General features: G+C 36.7%; 1 protein-coding gene across 4 annotated transcripts in view; it reads right to left on the reverse strand.

The window, feature by feature from the left end:
- CTNNA3 (catenin alpha 3) overlaps nt 1-17362 on the reverse strand; it is a 1348033-nt gene that overhangs the window by 1269309 nt on the left and 61362 nt on the right. For 3 of the 4 annotated variants that reach the window (XM_032491498.1, XM_032491494.1, XM_032491493.1), the window contains one exon: nt 14473-14576. In XM_032491498.1, the coding sequence (XP_032347389.1) occupies nt 14473-14571 (99 nt within the window). In that variant the 5' untranslated portion in view covers nt 14572-14576. The remainder of the gene's footprint in view (nt 1-14472; nt 14577-17362) is intronic. The other variant, XM_032491495.1, reaches the window with a different exon arrangement.

Raw genomic sequence — 17362 nt, forward strand, 5'->3', positions numbered from 1 at the left:
AGTAAGAAATGTGAAAAGAACATTGTATAAGAACATTGTGCTTCCATCAAAAAAATGCAATTGCAACTTGCAAGTTATTAAGTTTATACCTAAATCTTCTTTTTAAATACCCCATATAGTTATATAATATTGATTAAACTAAATTCAAGCGATGCTTTCAAAGATTCATTTTATTTCAGAAAGTAAATATGGCTTGGTAAGCTTGTGGTGGGGAAAAAGAAAGCTAAAACTTTTTTTTTAAGCCCAACTCACCTACAGGGATCTAACCAGCTCCCATCGGTGACTGTGACTCCTGAAAGCCGGTGATTCTCACCAAGGGTTGGAGGGGTGTGTATGTTATTTGAAAAAGCCTCCTATCTCTTGACGGAATACCAGCAAACAATAAAATTAGCCCTGAAGTGATTCTGTAAAATAACTCCTGTTTCTTTTTCAGTACAAAATGAGCTATATTTTTATAAGGAACACAAAAACTTTAGTTGGGATTTACGGCAAAGACTATTCTCAGGTAGGGTCTAAGCCCAGATCCTGCTAACCTTTCTTTTTGTCACTGTGCACAACTGACCCCTTTCCTTCTTTATCAGAGCTTAGGGGGTCCATCACATATGGAAAATCTTTGACTTCAGGCTTGCAACTCTTAAAGAACTTGGGTTTACTCACTTTTCCTCAGTCTGTAAATCCGTGCTAGGTAACAGACACACCTTTATCTTAGATCCCCACTGAAGTGGTTGGTCCTAAATTAGAGACATCCAGTAGTATAAAAAGAAGAAATTCCCTACTTTATTAATTCTGCACATGTATAATTCCATAAAACCAGGTGTATTTTTAATGGTGTGTAATACTTATATATTGAAATTTAGAGTACCAAAAAATAAAAGGATTTTCTAATCTTTCCTAATTCAGGTATGCTTCTCTAGATGCTCCAAAGATACTTAATTTAAATTGATACGCTTAGGGAACAAAGTCATCAACTGCCACTGTACAGATCAACACTAGGGCACAGTAGGAGCACTGCAGAATATGGCATGAGGTTGTGATTTACTTTCTTCTGTTACATCAGTTCAACAACTGCTTTAGTGTCTCAGATGCTAGCATTGTAGAAAGTCTTCTCTAATGCCAACTTGGATATCACATTTATATTCTATAACCATGTTCTTTCCCAGTCTAATTTTTTTAAATTCTACTATCATTGTAATATAAAAAGACCATGTTAACAGCTATCTCTTTTCTTGTTTATTAGCTAAAATACTTTGAATTGAATTTTAACTTTACTCGCCAGTAGCTCACAGGAGCCTTCAGGACTACTTTTGCTTCCTTGAGTTAATTTTAATGTGTGAAATAAAAAATAAGACATTTAAGCCATGTTAATTGGCTAAAAACTTCAAACACAATTATGAAACAAATTAGAAGGGTAGAAAAATAAAATTATCTATGGATTAGAAAAACAAGTGACCTTTTAAAGCAAAAATATCATCCAGTCTTGGGGAGGGGGGTCCCTTCTTTGAGTCATTGATAATTTCAACTGTTCCATATTTCCTACAAAAGCAACCTTTACTGTGTTAACAAAAGCACTGGGAAAGATTGAAGTGTTGAGAACTCAGAAAATGTGCGCATATCCTTTGATTAAGGTTCAGCACTCTCCCAAAACCAGTCTTCTTTTAGTTCCTCTTAAGCCAATAAACATTTATTTAGCACATTATGTTCAAAACAATACCCTAGACATTTAGAAAAGAAAGACAAGTAAGCTTCAGTATGGTGATGAGAGAGGCACAAGTAGCTGTAATATAACAGGCAGAAAAAGCGCTGAATTGATTACAAACATTCCAACAAGAGCCTTTAAGGACAGATAGTTTTCTGGCATGAGAGATAAGAGGGGAAAACGAGCCAGGTGAAGGGACTCATGTGCAAAGGGGCAGAGATAGAAATTATTTTTGTCTAAGAATAGCAGATAGTCAAGTTCAGTAGACTTTGGGGGTAAAAACAGGAAACTGGGTGAGAAATAGGCTATGAAATAAGTTATAGCTTAAATACAAAGTGTTAAAAGCCAAGGAGAGAGTTAATATTCAGTTCCATAGGCAATAGACACTTCACACAGCATACCCAAAGTGGGAGCCTTCTTCCACCAACCTACCTTTCTTCTGTCTGTATTTCTTACCTCAGGGACTGACACCTCTGGCCTGAAGCAGAAACCCAGAGGTCATCTGGGCTATTCCCTCCTTTTCATTCTACTCTCCAGGTTCTTTATATTGTCTCTTTAGAAGCTTTTGTTTCTGTCACCCTCTCTCCAACAAACGGCCATTGCTTCTCATAATGGCTCTCTGGATTACTGCCCTGGCCCACACTCCCTCCAAGCCATCCTCCATAACACAGAAACAGGGCCTCAATCTCAGCTCTGTCTTCCACTCTATCATTATGAAAAGTAAATGCATCGATTATGGCCCTCATCATAACTCCACACTCATCTCACACCTCTAATAGAGCCATCTCTCTATGTACATATGACATATTTGCACCTGCTTAAAACTCTCCAATAGCTTCCTGCTGCCTTATAAGATAAAGTCCAAAGCATGATTTGGATAAAGTCTAAAGTATGGTTTATGAGGCAATTTATTATATCACTTCTGACTAAATTTTCACTCTCATCTTCCATTCATGGAGTTTGACAACAAACTATTTGTTAGGCCCAGAATGGGAAATGTTTGGCATCCTTGACCTAGAACAACTCGCTCCCTCACACAGCTCCTTGTATGTACCTATCACACCACTCATTATGAAAGGGAGCAGGACCCTGTGCCTCTTCCCCTCCCCAAGACCCTGCCTCTTGTTTATAGAAAAGCTGAAGTCTCCCAGGCCTCCCTGAGTCATAGAAGAGAAGGCTCAACAAGTTGATTAGGAAAGCCTGCAGGCACTGGGGGATGGCTACGACTCTGACCACCTATCTCAATGATTAACTGAGATTACTCCCCCATCTCCCTTTCAAAGTGTCATGGCTGAACAGAATCTCTGGAGATTGTTTGGTGGGGGGAGGGGGGCTGCTGGGTCTACCAGACTGCAGGCATTCTGATTAAATCAAATTTCCTTTTTGTTACCAAGGCTGTTGCCCCCAGGATCATACCCTTGCCCCTCCCTCAAATAGAAACCAATTACTCTTAACTAAGTCTCAGGAGGCAGCTGCAGAGAAGTAATAAGAACTGATTAGAACCCACCCAGTCCAAGATGGTGGAGGATTTGACTTTCAGTGGAACTTGAGCCTCATTATATGCTCATTATAATATATTAACATGCTAAATGACACACCTACCAGTGCCATTACAGTTGACGATTGCCATGACAACAACTGGAAAAGCCCATGCAAGAAGTGAAAAACTCAAACAAGGCTCCATCACACACGGAACAAGGACATGATGGTGGAAGCCTCTCATAAAAGTCCACGTGGCCTGACCACCAGGCCAGAGCTGTGTCTACTGGCCATCTTGGCTGACAGCTCCCTGCTTGAGCACCTCTTCCTTGCTTGAGTGCTTTTCCTTCCCTTCTCCCTGCTCAAGCACTTTTTTTCCATTTCCCCTTCTGAGCAATAAAGCAGCTGTTCACTTTGACCCTCTGCCTCTGCTGTGCAAATTCTTTCACAGCCTGGGCAAGAACAGACACTTTGGTGGGCTTCCTAATTTAGGGATCCCTCCAACCACTAACAATTTTAGTGTTTTATAATTAGCTGTTAACATACAGCCTCCCCAGCTTTACCAGGAACTCAATAAGGGAAGGGGACCATGCTTGACTCATCCTGAAAATTCAGGGCTAGCACACTATAAATAATAAACAAATGGTAGTTGACTTAATGAAAATATGAATGAAATTCTAGACTTTAAACACCTTAAACCAAGAGCCACAATGTTGAGTGATATTTAAAAAGTTACCAAGAGAGCTGGCAGTTAAACCAAAAGTAAAAGTTAAGTTTTGTGATGGCATATGGTAGTCTTTAAATCAAAAGGAATTACTGGCGGGATGGTATAGCTCAAGTAGTAGAGCACATGCTTAGCATGCAGAAGGTCCTGGATTCATTCCCCAATACTTCCTCCAAACATAAATAAATGAATAAAGCTAATTACCTCCCCTCATTAAATTAAAAATCAAAAGGAATTCCTAATGCAGACTATTCTGTCATTTCCCAGGTCTAGAACCTGGAAAAGTAAATTTTTATAAGTTCTGAATAAACAAATCTCAACTTGCATAGTTTATTTGGGGTTTGATCAGGTCAAAGTGATTTAGAATCAAGTATAAAATTATATTCGGTCTTTTTTTGGCAAGAAATAAAAAGACAGGCTACATAGTTCACTTTCAAATTATAAATAAAAAGAGCAGGCACACAATTTCTATTACTAATTTTCATTTTTAAATAAAAGGATTAAAAAATCCTTTCATTAGGGCTGCCATAACAAAGTGCCACAGAATGTGTGGCTTAAACACCAGAAATTTATTTTCTCACAGTTGTGGAGGCTAGAAGCCCAGGATCAAAGTGTCACCAGGGCTGGTTTCTCAGACCTCTCTTATTGGCTTGCAGATGGTCACCTCACTGTGACATGTTCTTTTTTCTGCTTCCACACATCCTTGGTATGTCTCTCTGTATGTCTTAATCTCCTCTTACATAGATACCAGTCACATTGGACTAGGACCCACCCTAAAGAACCTATTTTAACTCAATACCTCTCTAAAGACCCTATCTCCAAATACAATCACTCAGTTACTGAGGGCTAAGGCTACAACATATGAATTTAAGAGGAACACAATTCACTCTGTATAAATCCTCACTACAAATGACACAAAAACTATAAAACAACTATCATCTTTTTAAATGTAATTTAGGGTTTTATTTGTTTATTAAATTAACAACCACCACTAACTAGAGCTATTACTTGGAGCTATTAAAGGAAGAGAGCAAAGCACATGTAGATGCCTCTCCAACTCCACCAGCCCCCTGGGCCACACATAACAGAGCAAAAAGATTTACATGTCATATAAACAGCTATAGCTAAAAGTCCTAATCCAAGAAGTATACTTATTCCTGGGGGGAAAAAATATGTAAACTTAAACACACCTAGGAAAAGATCACATGCTGAGACTAATATCAAATATTAGTGTCTAATAGTCTCTACTTAGCTACCTACAACCCTGAAACAAACAAACAATAAAACCAAGTTTGGACTCCACCATGCATTTGTTCAACAAATATTGATCCTCTTGGGGAGTGATGGAAATGTTAACTATCTTGATTGTGGTGGTGGTTTCATTGGTGTATACATCTATCAAAATTCATCAAATTGTACATCTGAAATATGTGTAGTTTACTGTACAGCGATCATACCACAATAAAGGTGTTAAAACATAAAACAAATTTTAAAAACCATTAAATAAATAAAAGGAGAAAAAAATGTGGAGAATTATGGAGAAATGTGTCTAAACTGAAGAACTGCAGTATCTTGCAAATCAGGGATGAGAACACAAATTGTTTCCTGAAAGAAAAAACTCATCTAAAAATCAGAAACCACATTTGTTAAGCCTTAATTTACAGTGCACTCAGTACTATGATTTAATATATATATACGCACACACACACAATTGACCCTTAAACAACATGTGTTTGAACTGAAGAGTCCACTTATACGTGGATTTGCTTCAAAAATAAATACTACAGTACCACACCATTGTTGGTTGAATCCACAGATGCAGAACCATGGATACTGAGGAACCTTGGATATGGAGAATCTTGGATGCGGAGATCCAACTGTACATTATATGCAGATTTTCGATTGCACAGAGGGTCTGCACCCCTAATGCCTACGTTGTTCAAGGGTTAACTGTATATCCAAATTCCAGCTATAACAAGGTTAAGCAACTTTCCCAGAGATTAAAAAGTTATGCTTAAATTATAACAAACTGTGTTCTCCTAAAGGAGAGGGACTGGCTCTTGAAAATCTCATTTCTCAGGCCATGCTTCCTAGTACCCCAAAGCCATTTCTAGGTAGAACAGAACCACTTGGCATGAGATTAACCACAGGCTTGGAGAGGAAAGGGAGTAGAAGTGGCTACCCTAAGTCACGGTGTGGGAGAGACAGATCCTTTTCAGAAGAAATGCACAATAGAACAATCACTCTTGGGTGTCCCCTTCAAGGTTTCAGTTGCCAAGTAACAATATGAGTATCAGTTTGGAAATTCCTGGTGACTTTGCCACTCAAGTATCAGCAGGTAGCTAAAAATGTAGGGCAGTGGATTTCTACTGTGGTTCCCCAAAATTGCAATTTAAAAGTTGAAATTTACAGTCTCCTACACCAGCTTCTCAAACTTTAAAGTGATACAAACCACCTGGGATCTTATCACACCATAGATTTTGATTCAGTGGGTCTGGGGAGACATGGGTGCGCCTAAAGGTCTGATGCTGCCAGTCCAGGGACAACACTTTGGTGGCAGCAAGGTCCTACTCTAGTGGCTGTACAATAAAATCACCTGGGAGGCTTTTTAAAAATACTGTTAATGGGGTCCTACCCCAGAGATTCTGATTTAATTGGCCTTAGGTATGGCCTGGCAGGGGTGGTGGAGGCAGATATCAGAATGTTTATAACTTCCTCAAGTGATGTCTTTTTGAAGCTAAGGTTGAGAAGCACTCGTGCAGGTAACTGTAAATGTAAACTTCTTCATGTGATGTACCACACTATAATTTCAGACTTGTATGGAATCTCTTCCCTCATTTCCACATCTGCCACCTCGAGTTCAATCCATCAAAACAAAGCATGCCATGGGTACTCAAAATCCTAGAGCCCACCATAACCTAATGCATATGTGGATCCATAACACTATCTAGCAGTAGACTGTTGAATAAAAAAGAGCTGCAGAACGTGGATCCAAGTTCTCTCAGTTGCAGTAGTTTTCCTAGAGCTGCTACCAATATCCCTGCTAGGACCTAAGAGAGCTAACTGAGCATGTTACAGAGAATTGATGGAGGTTACCCCTGGGAAATCCTTATAAATTTATTCCATATGGGGACCATCCAACGCCATTAAAAAGACAAAGAAGGGGCACCATTCTGGGGCAAACCTTGTGCCAAGAGTCAGAATCATGCTTGCCACTGGCTGATATAAATGCCAGCATAGCCATTCTCATGTTGTAATCACTTGGGAGCTTTTTAAATTACTGCCTGGTCCTTCTCCCCAAGATTCTGATGTAACTGGCTTCCTGTGAGGCCTGGGCATTGGAACTTTTAAAAGCTCCCCCAGGTGATTTTAATGTGCAGCCAAGGTTAAAAACCACTGGGCTGACAGGATCTCAGCAGTGAGAAGAATTTTCTGAATTGCCTAGTTAGCACTATTCCCCCAAATGAGGCTTTTGTGTCTCTCACAGAGGTTGGCCACAAACCACTCCAGAATAATTTATCTCACAAGAGCTCTCAACTGTGTGTGACATCTTGCCCATTTCTTACCCTGGGAGACCAGTGGGAGTGCAGGGTATCTCCATGAGAAAACGGTCAGTCTAGAGCAGGGTCTCCAAATTAAGAACCTGGAGCCAAATCTTGCCATTTGCCTGTTTCTGTAAATAAAGTTTTATTTGGAACACAGCCACATCCATTTGTTTATATATTGTCTATGGCTTCTTTCAAACTATAATAGCAGAGTAGTTACAACAGAGACTTCACGGTTGTCAAAGCTGGAACTATTTACTTTCTGGACCTAGGCACAGAAAAAGTTTGCCAACCACTGGTCTAGAGTCATAGAGTTGTCAAGCTGCAGCAGTATCTCCTGGGACAAGCTGGATGTTCTAAAATAGATCGTGGGTTCTATGAAGGGTAGAATCACACCGCAAGCAGCGAAAATGTCCACATCTGAAGGGATATGGACTCTTCCATCCTTTCAGCCAACTGAACCATAGTTGCTTCCATCAATCTAGCATTTTCCACTAAAATGACAAGTGGGTCTGCGTTTATCAGCATATACCACCTGGCTGCCTACAGAATCAGCTTATAAGAGAAAGATTTTATTCCACAGCTAAGCTAGAAGTGTATATCTCTGGGATCAGTCTGAATTTGTGGAGGAAAAGATTGAAAGAAAATGTATTAATAGAAGTGAAGTGGATCAGGGGTGATCAGAGAACCCAGAACAACAGGGCAACAATATTGGAGTAAGTAGAAAGAAAATCAGAGTCTGATAGAATAAAAGGTCTAGAAAGCAAGCTGAGAAGAGGTGAAGCATGTTCAGAGACTAACATCTGCCCACAGCTAATGTTAAAGCTACCAGGTTCTGGTGGGGAGGAGAAAAGCACCCCTGGTATAACCACCACGCACACTCCTGTGGGACTTGTGCTATTTTAATCAAATAGCTGCTAGTTTTTCTTATGCTTATTTTAATTTAAAAAGTGGCTTCCTTTTTCTCAACTATTTGTTTCTCAAAGAATGCTATAGCCTAACAACTTTCCCATGGGAGAAGTTTTTTGGCAGTAAAAGAACACAGAAATTGAAGAATTCACTTTATTAGAATCAACTCAACTATACTGAATCACCTTACACTTTAAAGCATTATTGAGACAGAATTAAGTTTATTTCTTCATCCTACCACAAAAATAACACTTTATACTTAATAAGACTTGGGCCTAAAAGTGTTTAAAAGACATTTAATTTACTAATTTTCGAGGTTACTTGTTAAGATTATAGTCAAAACTATAATATTTGCTTATAAAGTGATCTACAAGAACACTATATGTGTGCAGACTTGTCTCTGAGATTTTCTTGGAACTTTCATGATTAATTCTGACATAAACTCTATGGATAGAATAATCAGCAAGGCTGCAAAAAAGAAGCTTGGAGATAAAAGCAAGGAAACATAAGTAAATGGCATCATGCTCATTCAAAATGACCTACAGAAATGACAGAAAAACAACCACAAACAAATGAAACTTGAATTCTTTTCTGGAAGAAACAAAGGAAATTATATTCTGGAAGGCTAAGAAGCCAAAGCAGGTCCTCTCTCTGCTCCCTGGAAGTCAATCAGATCTGCCTGTAGTACAGTAGAAATGAACCCTTTGAGCATCTAGGCATTTATTTTTTTCCCTTGGCTAAAAGACAGGAGAAAGAAATTATGTTAATAGTGGGGTATGGTAGACAGGTTCTGCAATAGGAACCAGGGAGGAAAGAAAAATATGGTGCTTAGAGAAGTAAGGATTAACTGTCAGCCATCCAAACACTTGGACAAGGAGAGGAGAGAGATTAGGGAAAAAGCTGAAAGGGGTTGTTCTCATAAGGAATTTTGTATGATTCTAGGTACATGATTCATTGGGGCCCATGTGATAGAGTGAGGCACAGTTAGAAAAAGAAGTAATCTTCCTTCTTCTGAAGAAGCCCAATGCCACTCGGCTATCCTGAGGATTAGCAACTTTAGAGGCATTAGGAATTTGGCATGTCCATTTCCAGTCTAAAAATGGGTATCACTGGCAGTTATCATCCACCATCAGTAAGATAAAACCAGGAAAAATGGAAAAACATGGTGGATAGACCATGGAGCATTGGCAAGTCACAGTGAGAGGCTCCAAAGTTTGGAGATAAAGGGAAGAGCAGAAGAAAAGTTTTGCAGGAAAATCTCCATGCTACCATAATCAAGTGAGGGCAATTACAAGGACCCTGGATTGCTGCTACTAATGGAACTTCTTCTGAAATTTCAACCACTGATGAGGAGGTAATAGGCCAGGGAATCAGATGACATGAGGAAGACAAGCATCTGGCCTACATAGTCCATGATCAAGGGAACTGGAAACAATGAGGCCCCACAGAGACTTGAGTGTAATTCTCAGATTGGAATGTGGTTTGGAAATTGGAAGGACCCATTAAAACCCTGGTAACTCAATAACCTTCTTGTCCCACAAGAGCAGGAGTTTGTGGATCGAAACTTGAAAACTGCTCCAACAGAACTCTTCTCTATGTCTTTACTCCTTTCCGTGTGTCTTTCAACTTTGCACTTGATATAACTGTTTAATGCTAGGTACTCATTGCTTAACTCTCCCCAAAGTCAATTCCCCAAGGAGATGGTGGTGATAGGACCAATTCACCATCATCCCCTGAGGCAGATCTGCCAGAGCTAGATTGCCTTACAGGCTTCTTGCCAACCTATAATTGTCAGTAAGTCAGTTGCCTAACCTGATAAAGTCAGCTGTGATCTGGGTGGATAGATGACCAGTCAGCAGATGCAGACTTAACAGAAAAGGAACCCCTAAAAAGGAGGCAACAGAAAGATAATAGTAATTAGGGCTGTTCACAAACATTCATATTCTTCTGAGCACAGGGCAAGATCACACATCTAGCATCCCCACTGACCATATGACTTTCTTTGACAAAAGCAATGTGAGTGGAAGTGACATATGTCACAAAAAGCTGGACATTTTAGAAGCCCCTCATGATTCATCATGTTCTCTTTCCCCTGTTGTAACAATAGTGGAAATAAATGTTGAGATGGACTCCCCCATTAGCCTGGGTCCCTGAGTGCCTGTATTAAGCAGAGACCCCCACAACCAAGTCACATTAAACATGTAGCTTGAGCAGAAAATGAACTTTTGCTAAGCCTAAGAGATTTGGGGGTTGTCTTATCACAGCAACCCCCAACTCTTATCACTAGCTTTATGCTGACTGATAAAAAGTTGAGCAGGTATTCTTAAACTTGACCTAATGAGTATTATAGAGTATATAAAAGCCATCCCTAAGGGACTCCCAGAAATAGATGTGAGACACTATTGAAGTGGAAACTGCAAAAAGGCTAAGAGGTCCTACAAGAGTTAGAGGTGAGAGCCAGAGGAATAATGTTTATTACTATTGCTCTAACTCTATATTTGCCTCTTGAAAACATGGGATATATTTACATCAGAAGATATATTTGAACCTTTGCCCTCCAAAAAGATCTCCTATCTTTATAGGAGATAATATGTTATAAGGAGCTTGTTATTGTGTTTACCTTATAGGATTTTAAGTCAACTCTTCTAGCTCACATTCAACATGAATCTGACACAGGGCAAATTATATTTTGTGGCAAATAGCATTATAGACAGTTTCATTATGTAATGCTGTAGCATGATTTAGCAGTTTATATCTCCTTCAGAGAGTATACAACATAGAGATGTAAATTCTTTAATCGAAATTCTGCATAAATAGGTTTTCTGCACTGCATTGCCAAACTTGGATCTTGAAAGTGATAAAGTGCAGATGCCTACAGTTGCAATCATAAAAATGTAATTGCTGAGAAAAAATTATTTCTGATCCATTGGAGGAATTTATTACAGAAGGATTTAACTGTGTAAGTTATCTCACAGAGAAAATGAAAGTGAATGATTGAAATATATCCCAGGCTGAACTTCCTGCAAAATGACCTAGTGATTTACCTATGCCCAAGAGAAAAAAATAGATTAAAGATAAATCAAGTTTGGTGGGGAAGACTCTAGTAACTATAAAAAGAGCAGAATAAAGATTTATGAATAAATGAATTTAGAAGTCAGAGTGACATAATAGTATCTATGACCAATTACTCCAAAAATTAAAATGTAATTTTGACTTTGAGTTATATACAGAGATGGTAAGTAATTTCTGTGGAAACTTTAAAGCAAAGGAATATAGCATGAAGATAAATAATGAAGAAAGGTGAGAAGTTATTAATGGGGTTACTAAATTGATAACTATCTGATGGTATTATGAACTTAATAATCATTAACTTCTTTTGGAATGTCTTCCATTATAATCAAAGATTATATTATATACTTAATATAAACCATGTAACTATTTCAAATTAAACACTCTTTGAAAAAAAAGGAATGTTATGAGATATTTAGTCTGATACTACTCTAAAAGAAAAATCTTTAATATAATTTAATGGGATTTTTTTAATTTGTATTGATAGGTAATACATGATCAAAGTGACAGATACAAAAAGATTGTGCATCAAATCCAAAAAGGTCAGTTATTTTAAATTAATGATTCTTTGACTGTGAAATGCACTAGTTTTTTTAAGGAGACTATCATTATAATGAAAATTAAGAGTGTATCCAAATAACTCAGTTGTATTAGAATTCTCCTTTATGATATAGTTCCTGAACATATGAACATAGTAAATATTCTATAAATTATTAATATTTTTAATTTATTTAACTTGAAAATTGCTAAGATCTAGAAGCTTTTTTTTCCTGAGATATTGGTGAAATGGTATACCAAACTGCTTTGAAGATAAAACTAGCAATTACACTTATGTGTAACTGGGAACTATCTGGCATTTAAGTACTAATTTCCCTTCCCTTGACTCATCTACTTGCAGATCATGAAAAGTTTGAATCTAGGCATCACATTAAAAGCCCTCTAAAATTAGCATAATCGCAATTTTTAAAAGAGTTAAACGTCTTCCAATCAAATCAAATTCTTCAGGTCATTTTCACCCTTTTTAATTTTCTAGGTGGACTCAATAAATGTTTATAGGTTAAATAGTTTTTAAACATGAAAACAGAAAAAACACACAAATTGTGAACAGCATACTCCTAATGTGAATTTACCTAGAATTCTCTCTATTGACTGCTCTAATAGCGTATTTGACTAAAGCAAAACATATGTTGGTTTCAGCTAGAATATAAAAAAGTTTCTCCATAATGATACTTTCTCTGTTTATAAGCAATATATCAGCAGCCTTTATGACTAGCAAGTCTTAAGTGACCAACTCTAATGTTTCATTGTTATAGGGAAAATAAGGGTTATACAGTGGCATTAATGTATCTGCCTTCACCAGCTATCTCCAAAATGAAGGCCATTTCCCCACCCCACTCCAAGTAAATTGCATTGGAATAAAATCTGAAATGGTTTATGAGAACTCATTTAAAACTTTCTCAAAAAAACTTGGTGATTTATATGAAAAAGCATAAGGATTCTCATACCTTGGCCACTTGTACATTTAGTAACTAATCCTAGGGAAATAATTTGAACTGATGACAAAAATTCATGTATGAAGATTTTCAGCACAAAATTATTTATAACAGTAAAAAACAGAAACAACCTACATGCCCAAAAATGAAAGGCTACTTTAAAAAACTATTGTTCAGCCATATGATAGATAATTAAACAGCATTTTTATTAAACCATACTTACAAAGAATGAGGAAATTATTAAAACACCATTTTAAATGGAAGGCTAAGATAAAATCTACATATACAGTACTATCTCCACCTTGTTCACATATATCTTTTATATATTTAAGATACTTTTTTTATATTATAAAGTACTAAGAAGATAATAAAAATCACCCATAATTTTACGTTCACTGGAAGTAAATGCATCAAAACACTAATATTTACCTCTTAGTGGTAAAACTGTGAGTGCTTTTTTATTTTCTGGGTTTTGTTTTTATTTTGTTTTTCCAATTTTTTCAGTGAAACTTATTAGGAAAACAATGTACATTTTTTTTGTTTCTTTTTAACATGAGACCATTCTGTGGGTGGCTAAGATAGGGACCTCAATGGAGTCTCCATAGTCATCTAGTATCAATTTCATACCAGATATTAATGCCTTTAAGACTGCCAAAGTTCATGATTAAACTATCTCAGTGAGGCACATGTTTTAAATTCTTTCCAGTAGTCCATATTGACTGTGCCAAGTAAAAATGTGTACAAAGCCTATTCTCAGAGCTACTCCCCTCCCCACCGTCCACCTCACAAAGAAGACAAGCAGAAGATTTTTAAATGATCAGAGGTAAGGTCAGTATAGCTTCTCACTCAAGAAACCCTTGAGTGCTTCAAGGCCTTATAAATAGGGATAAATTGTCTTAGGAGATATGATGTAAGGTAGGCCTAAAGAGGTGTTTCCTCACAAATTTTGGGTTAAAAAAATTTAAATCTATACTATAGTATAAGTTTTTTAAAGCACTGCTCTAAGAAAATTCAATAAATAAAATCTGGACTTACTTAGTAAGTCGGAGAATCATTATACATATAAACAAAGAAATGTTCACAATATGAAAGACTTCATCACAGAACTCCTTAAATATCTGCTTTTCTCTTACATTTTGGTATTTTTAAAGTAATTTACTGTTTGACAAATGAGCCACCATGTGCTTTGGAGCAAGTCACTGAAGGCTGTTTCCTCATCTATATAATAAGGATGGTTTCGACTATGCTGACTGCCTCATTCAGTTTTCATGACTATCAAGCAAGATAATTTAAATAAAGTTACTTTGAAAACTGCATATGCATATTATTACTTCTGTTGCTTTTAAAACAGAATCTGGGGAGGAACTTTCAGAATTTTATCACTACTATTACTAAGTACACACTTTCTTAACATTTTAACAACACTTTAAAAGATAATTTTAGATGACATAGTCATTCAATAAATATCAAATCTTTCCTTGGTTCATTATCTATTTTTCCTATGTTCTTTAATTCTTCTGCAGTTACTGCACATTGCAATTTCCATAATATTAATACCTGGATTATGAGAGGCTCCAGTAGCTTCTCTACTGTAAATGTTTGGACCTGCAGATCTTGAGCACTGATATTCAGTGTGATTGGTGTTTCAGCTGACATGCTGCCTGTGCACAAAAACAAAAAGATATTTATTAACAAAGAAAAATACTTTCTAAAGGAAAGCACCAGTGAAAATCACAGAGTACATGAGATTAGTATTCAGCACCACTTCCTGCTATCAGCTATAGCCCTCAGAGGACCAGGATGCCAAGTCCACCAACAGAAAAACAAGATATTCCCCAACTGTTCTCTGAGGTCATGCTTCTGGGCTTAGGTCCTCTGAAATTAATCTATGCTACTATGTTCATGACTAAAATAATAACCCAGTCAAGGTGAGTTTGCATTTGATCAGGAGTATTAAGTGAAAAAGAAAGGCAAGTTGGTGAGAAGTATCTTAAGCAACCAAGTCCTTTGACTTTCATAAGACAAAGCACTGAGGCAACCAGAGTCTGTATTTTGCCTATTCTTATTAATGACAACTCAGATAAGGAGTCAGGTAGGACTTTGGAAGACATGTGCTTCATTTCTATTCATCTGGGGAATTATTTATTTGAGGGTTTTGACTGGAGAAGAAAGATGAAGACAATCTTTCTGTACAGAAAAGAAACTAATATAAATTGCCATAGCTATTACAAAATGAGGAAAGAATATAAGAAGGCATTGATATTTGTGCTAGACAAAATAAGAAAAACATTGCAAGCCATTCTTTAAGGTATTAACATTAATTTTAAAAATCAATTTAGTGAGATTTTTGCATAAGAATACATTACATTATCTATCAAATGAGCATATGTGGCATTTCATAACATACTCAAAGTAACACATCAGCCATGAAGACTATTACCCAAATCACTAAGCCCACAAATTTGTATTAACTTGTTCACAGTCAATAATCACCCAGGAAGTATTTACTGAAGGTTCACAAAGATAAACAGTAAGAAACACATATCTCCTATATATAACTTGGCCTGTTAAAAAAATATATATATGGTCTATAGAAATATGTATTACTATCAATGTATAAATCATCCCACTTAGCTACTACCTATTTTCTTCTAATTTCCTATATTTGCAGGTAAGAGAACATTTGAGTGTGTGCCTAGAAAATATCCTGATATTCCCTACAATAGTCATGGAAACTAAAACAAAAAACAGAATATATTACTTTTACTTTCATTTCTCTATTTATTATTTCAGATATAAGGGCAGATAATTGTTTTCTTATTAACTGGGTGGTTCTATGAATAGACTACGGATGGATAAATGAATGAGTGAATGAATGAGCGTACATTTTCATGGTGTCTCATTATCCATAATCAATCCCTTCAACACTCCTCTCAATCTCAGTGATTCTGGGAGAAAAGATTGTTCTTTTTTCTATACCTCTGCCTCCAACCCCTAAGAGACATCAGAATGTCAAGGTCGGGCCCATGTTCCCTACCAGCACCTTTCCCCTGGAGTCAAACGCCATTCTCTTCCCCCATTCTCCTCCTACCTTTTTCCAACTCCCACTGGTCTAGTTCCATAAAATCAGTATCTCTTTGCTTTTCAGACTCTCCTACTCTACAGGATCCTTCCCCTTGATCCATAAATGTGTTATTGTATACATCCAAAGATAATCATGATATCTTTGTGTGTGTGTAAGTGAAAACATCAGTGCTTCACCAAGGCCTTTCCATTCATATACCTGATACACGTGCAGAAAGACACAAACAAACCACCCTGTAACAAAAAATCATCCTCACTGACTTTTATCTTGATATAATCTAATTATTAGATTAGCAGTAAAAAAATTTTAATAGAGGCAATTACTATAAAGTCTAGAAGCCTTGCTGCTCTCCGAATATATTCTTCATGATTCTCTTATTATGAAAACAGATATTTGAATAATTCTTGAGAATCATAAGAATCTGCCAAATTCAACAGTTATTTATGATAAAAACTCTTACCAAAGGTGGGTATAGAAGGAATATATCTCAACATAATAAATGCTATTTATGACAAACCCACAGCCAACATAATACTCAATGGTGAAAAGTTGAAAGCCTTCCCACTAAAATCTGGAACAAGACAAGGATGCCCACTCTCACCACTTCTATTCATCATAGTATGAGAAGTCCTATTCATAGCAATCAGATAAGAAAAAGAAATTAAAAGGGATCCAAATTGGAAGAAAAGAGATAAAATTGTCATTATATGCAGACGACATGATACTATATATAGAAAACCCTAAAGGCTCCACGCAAAAGCTACTAGAGTTAATAAGAGAATTCAGCAAGGTAGCAGAATACAAGATTAACATACAGAAATCAGTCGCATTTCTTTACACTAACAATGAATTAGAAAAGGAAAGTAAAGAAAAAATCCCTTTGAAAATCGCATTCAAAAAATTAAAATACCTAGGAATAAATGTGACCAAGGAGGTGAAAAACTTGTATGTGGAGAACTACAAAACACTGATTAGGAAATTAAAGATGATTTAAAGAAATGAAAAGATACCCCATGTTCTTGGGTTATAAGAATTAATAATGTTAAAATGGCCATACTACTCAAAGCAATCTACAGATTTAATGGGATCCATATCAAATTACCTAGGATATTTTTCACAGTACTTGAACAAATAATCCTAAAATTTATATGGAACCATAAAAGACACAGAAGTGCCAAAGCAATACTGAAGAAAAAAGAACAAAGCTGGAGGAATAACCCTCCCAGACTTCAGACAATACTACAGAGCTACAGTAATCAAAATAGCATGATATTGTTACAAAAACAGGCATATGGATCAATAGAACAGAATAATAAAATAGAGAGCCCAGAAATAAACCCACACACCTATGGTCAACTAATC

Source organism: Camelus ferus, chromosome 11 (genome assembly GCF_009834535.1).
Source record: "Camelus ferus isolate YT-003-E chromosome 11, BCGSAC_Cfer_1.0, whole genome shotgun sequence".
Lineage (NCBI taxonomy): Eukaryota > Metazoa > Chordata > Mammalia > Artiodactyla > Camelidae > Camelus > Camelus ferus.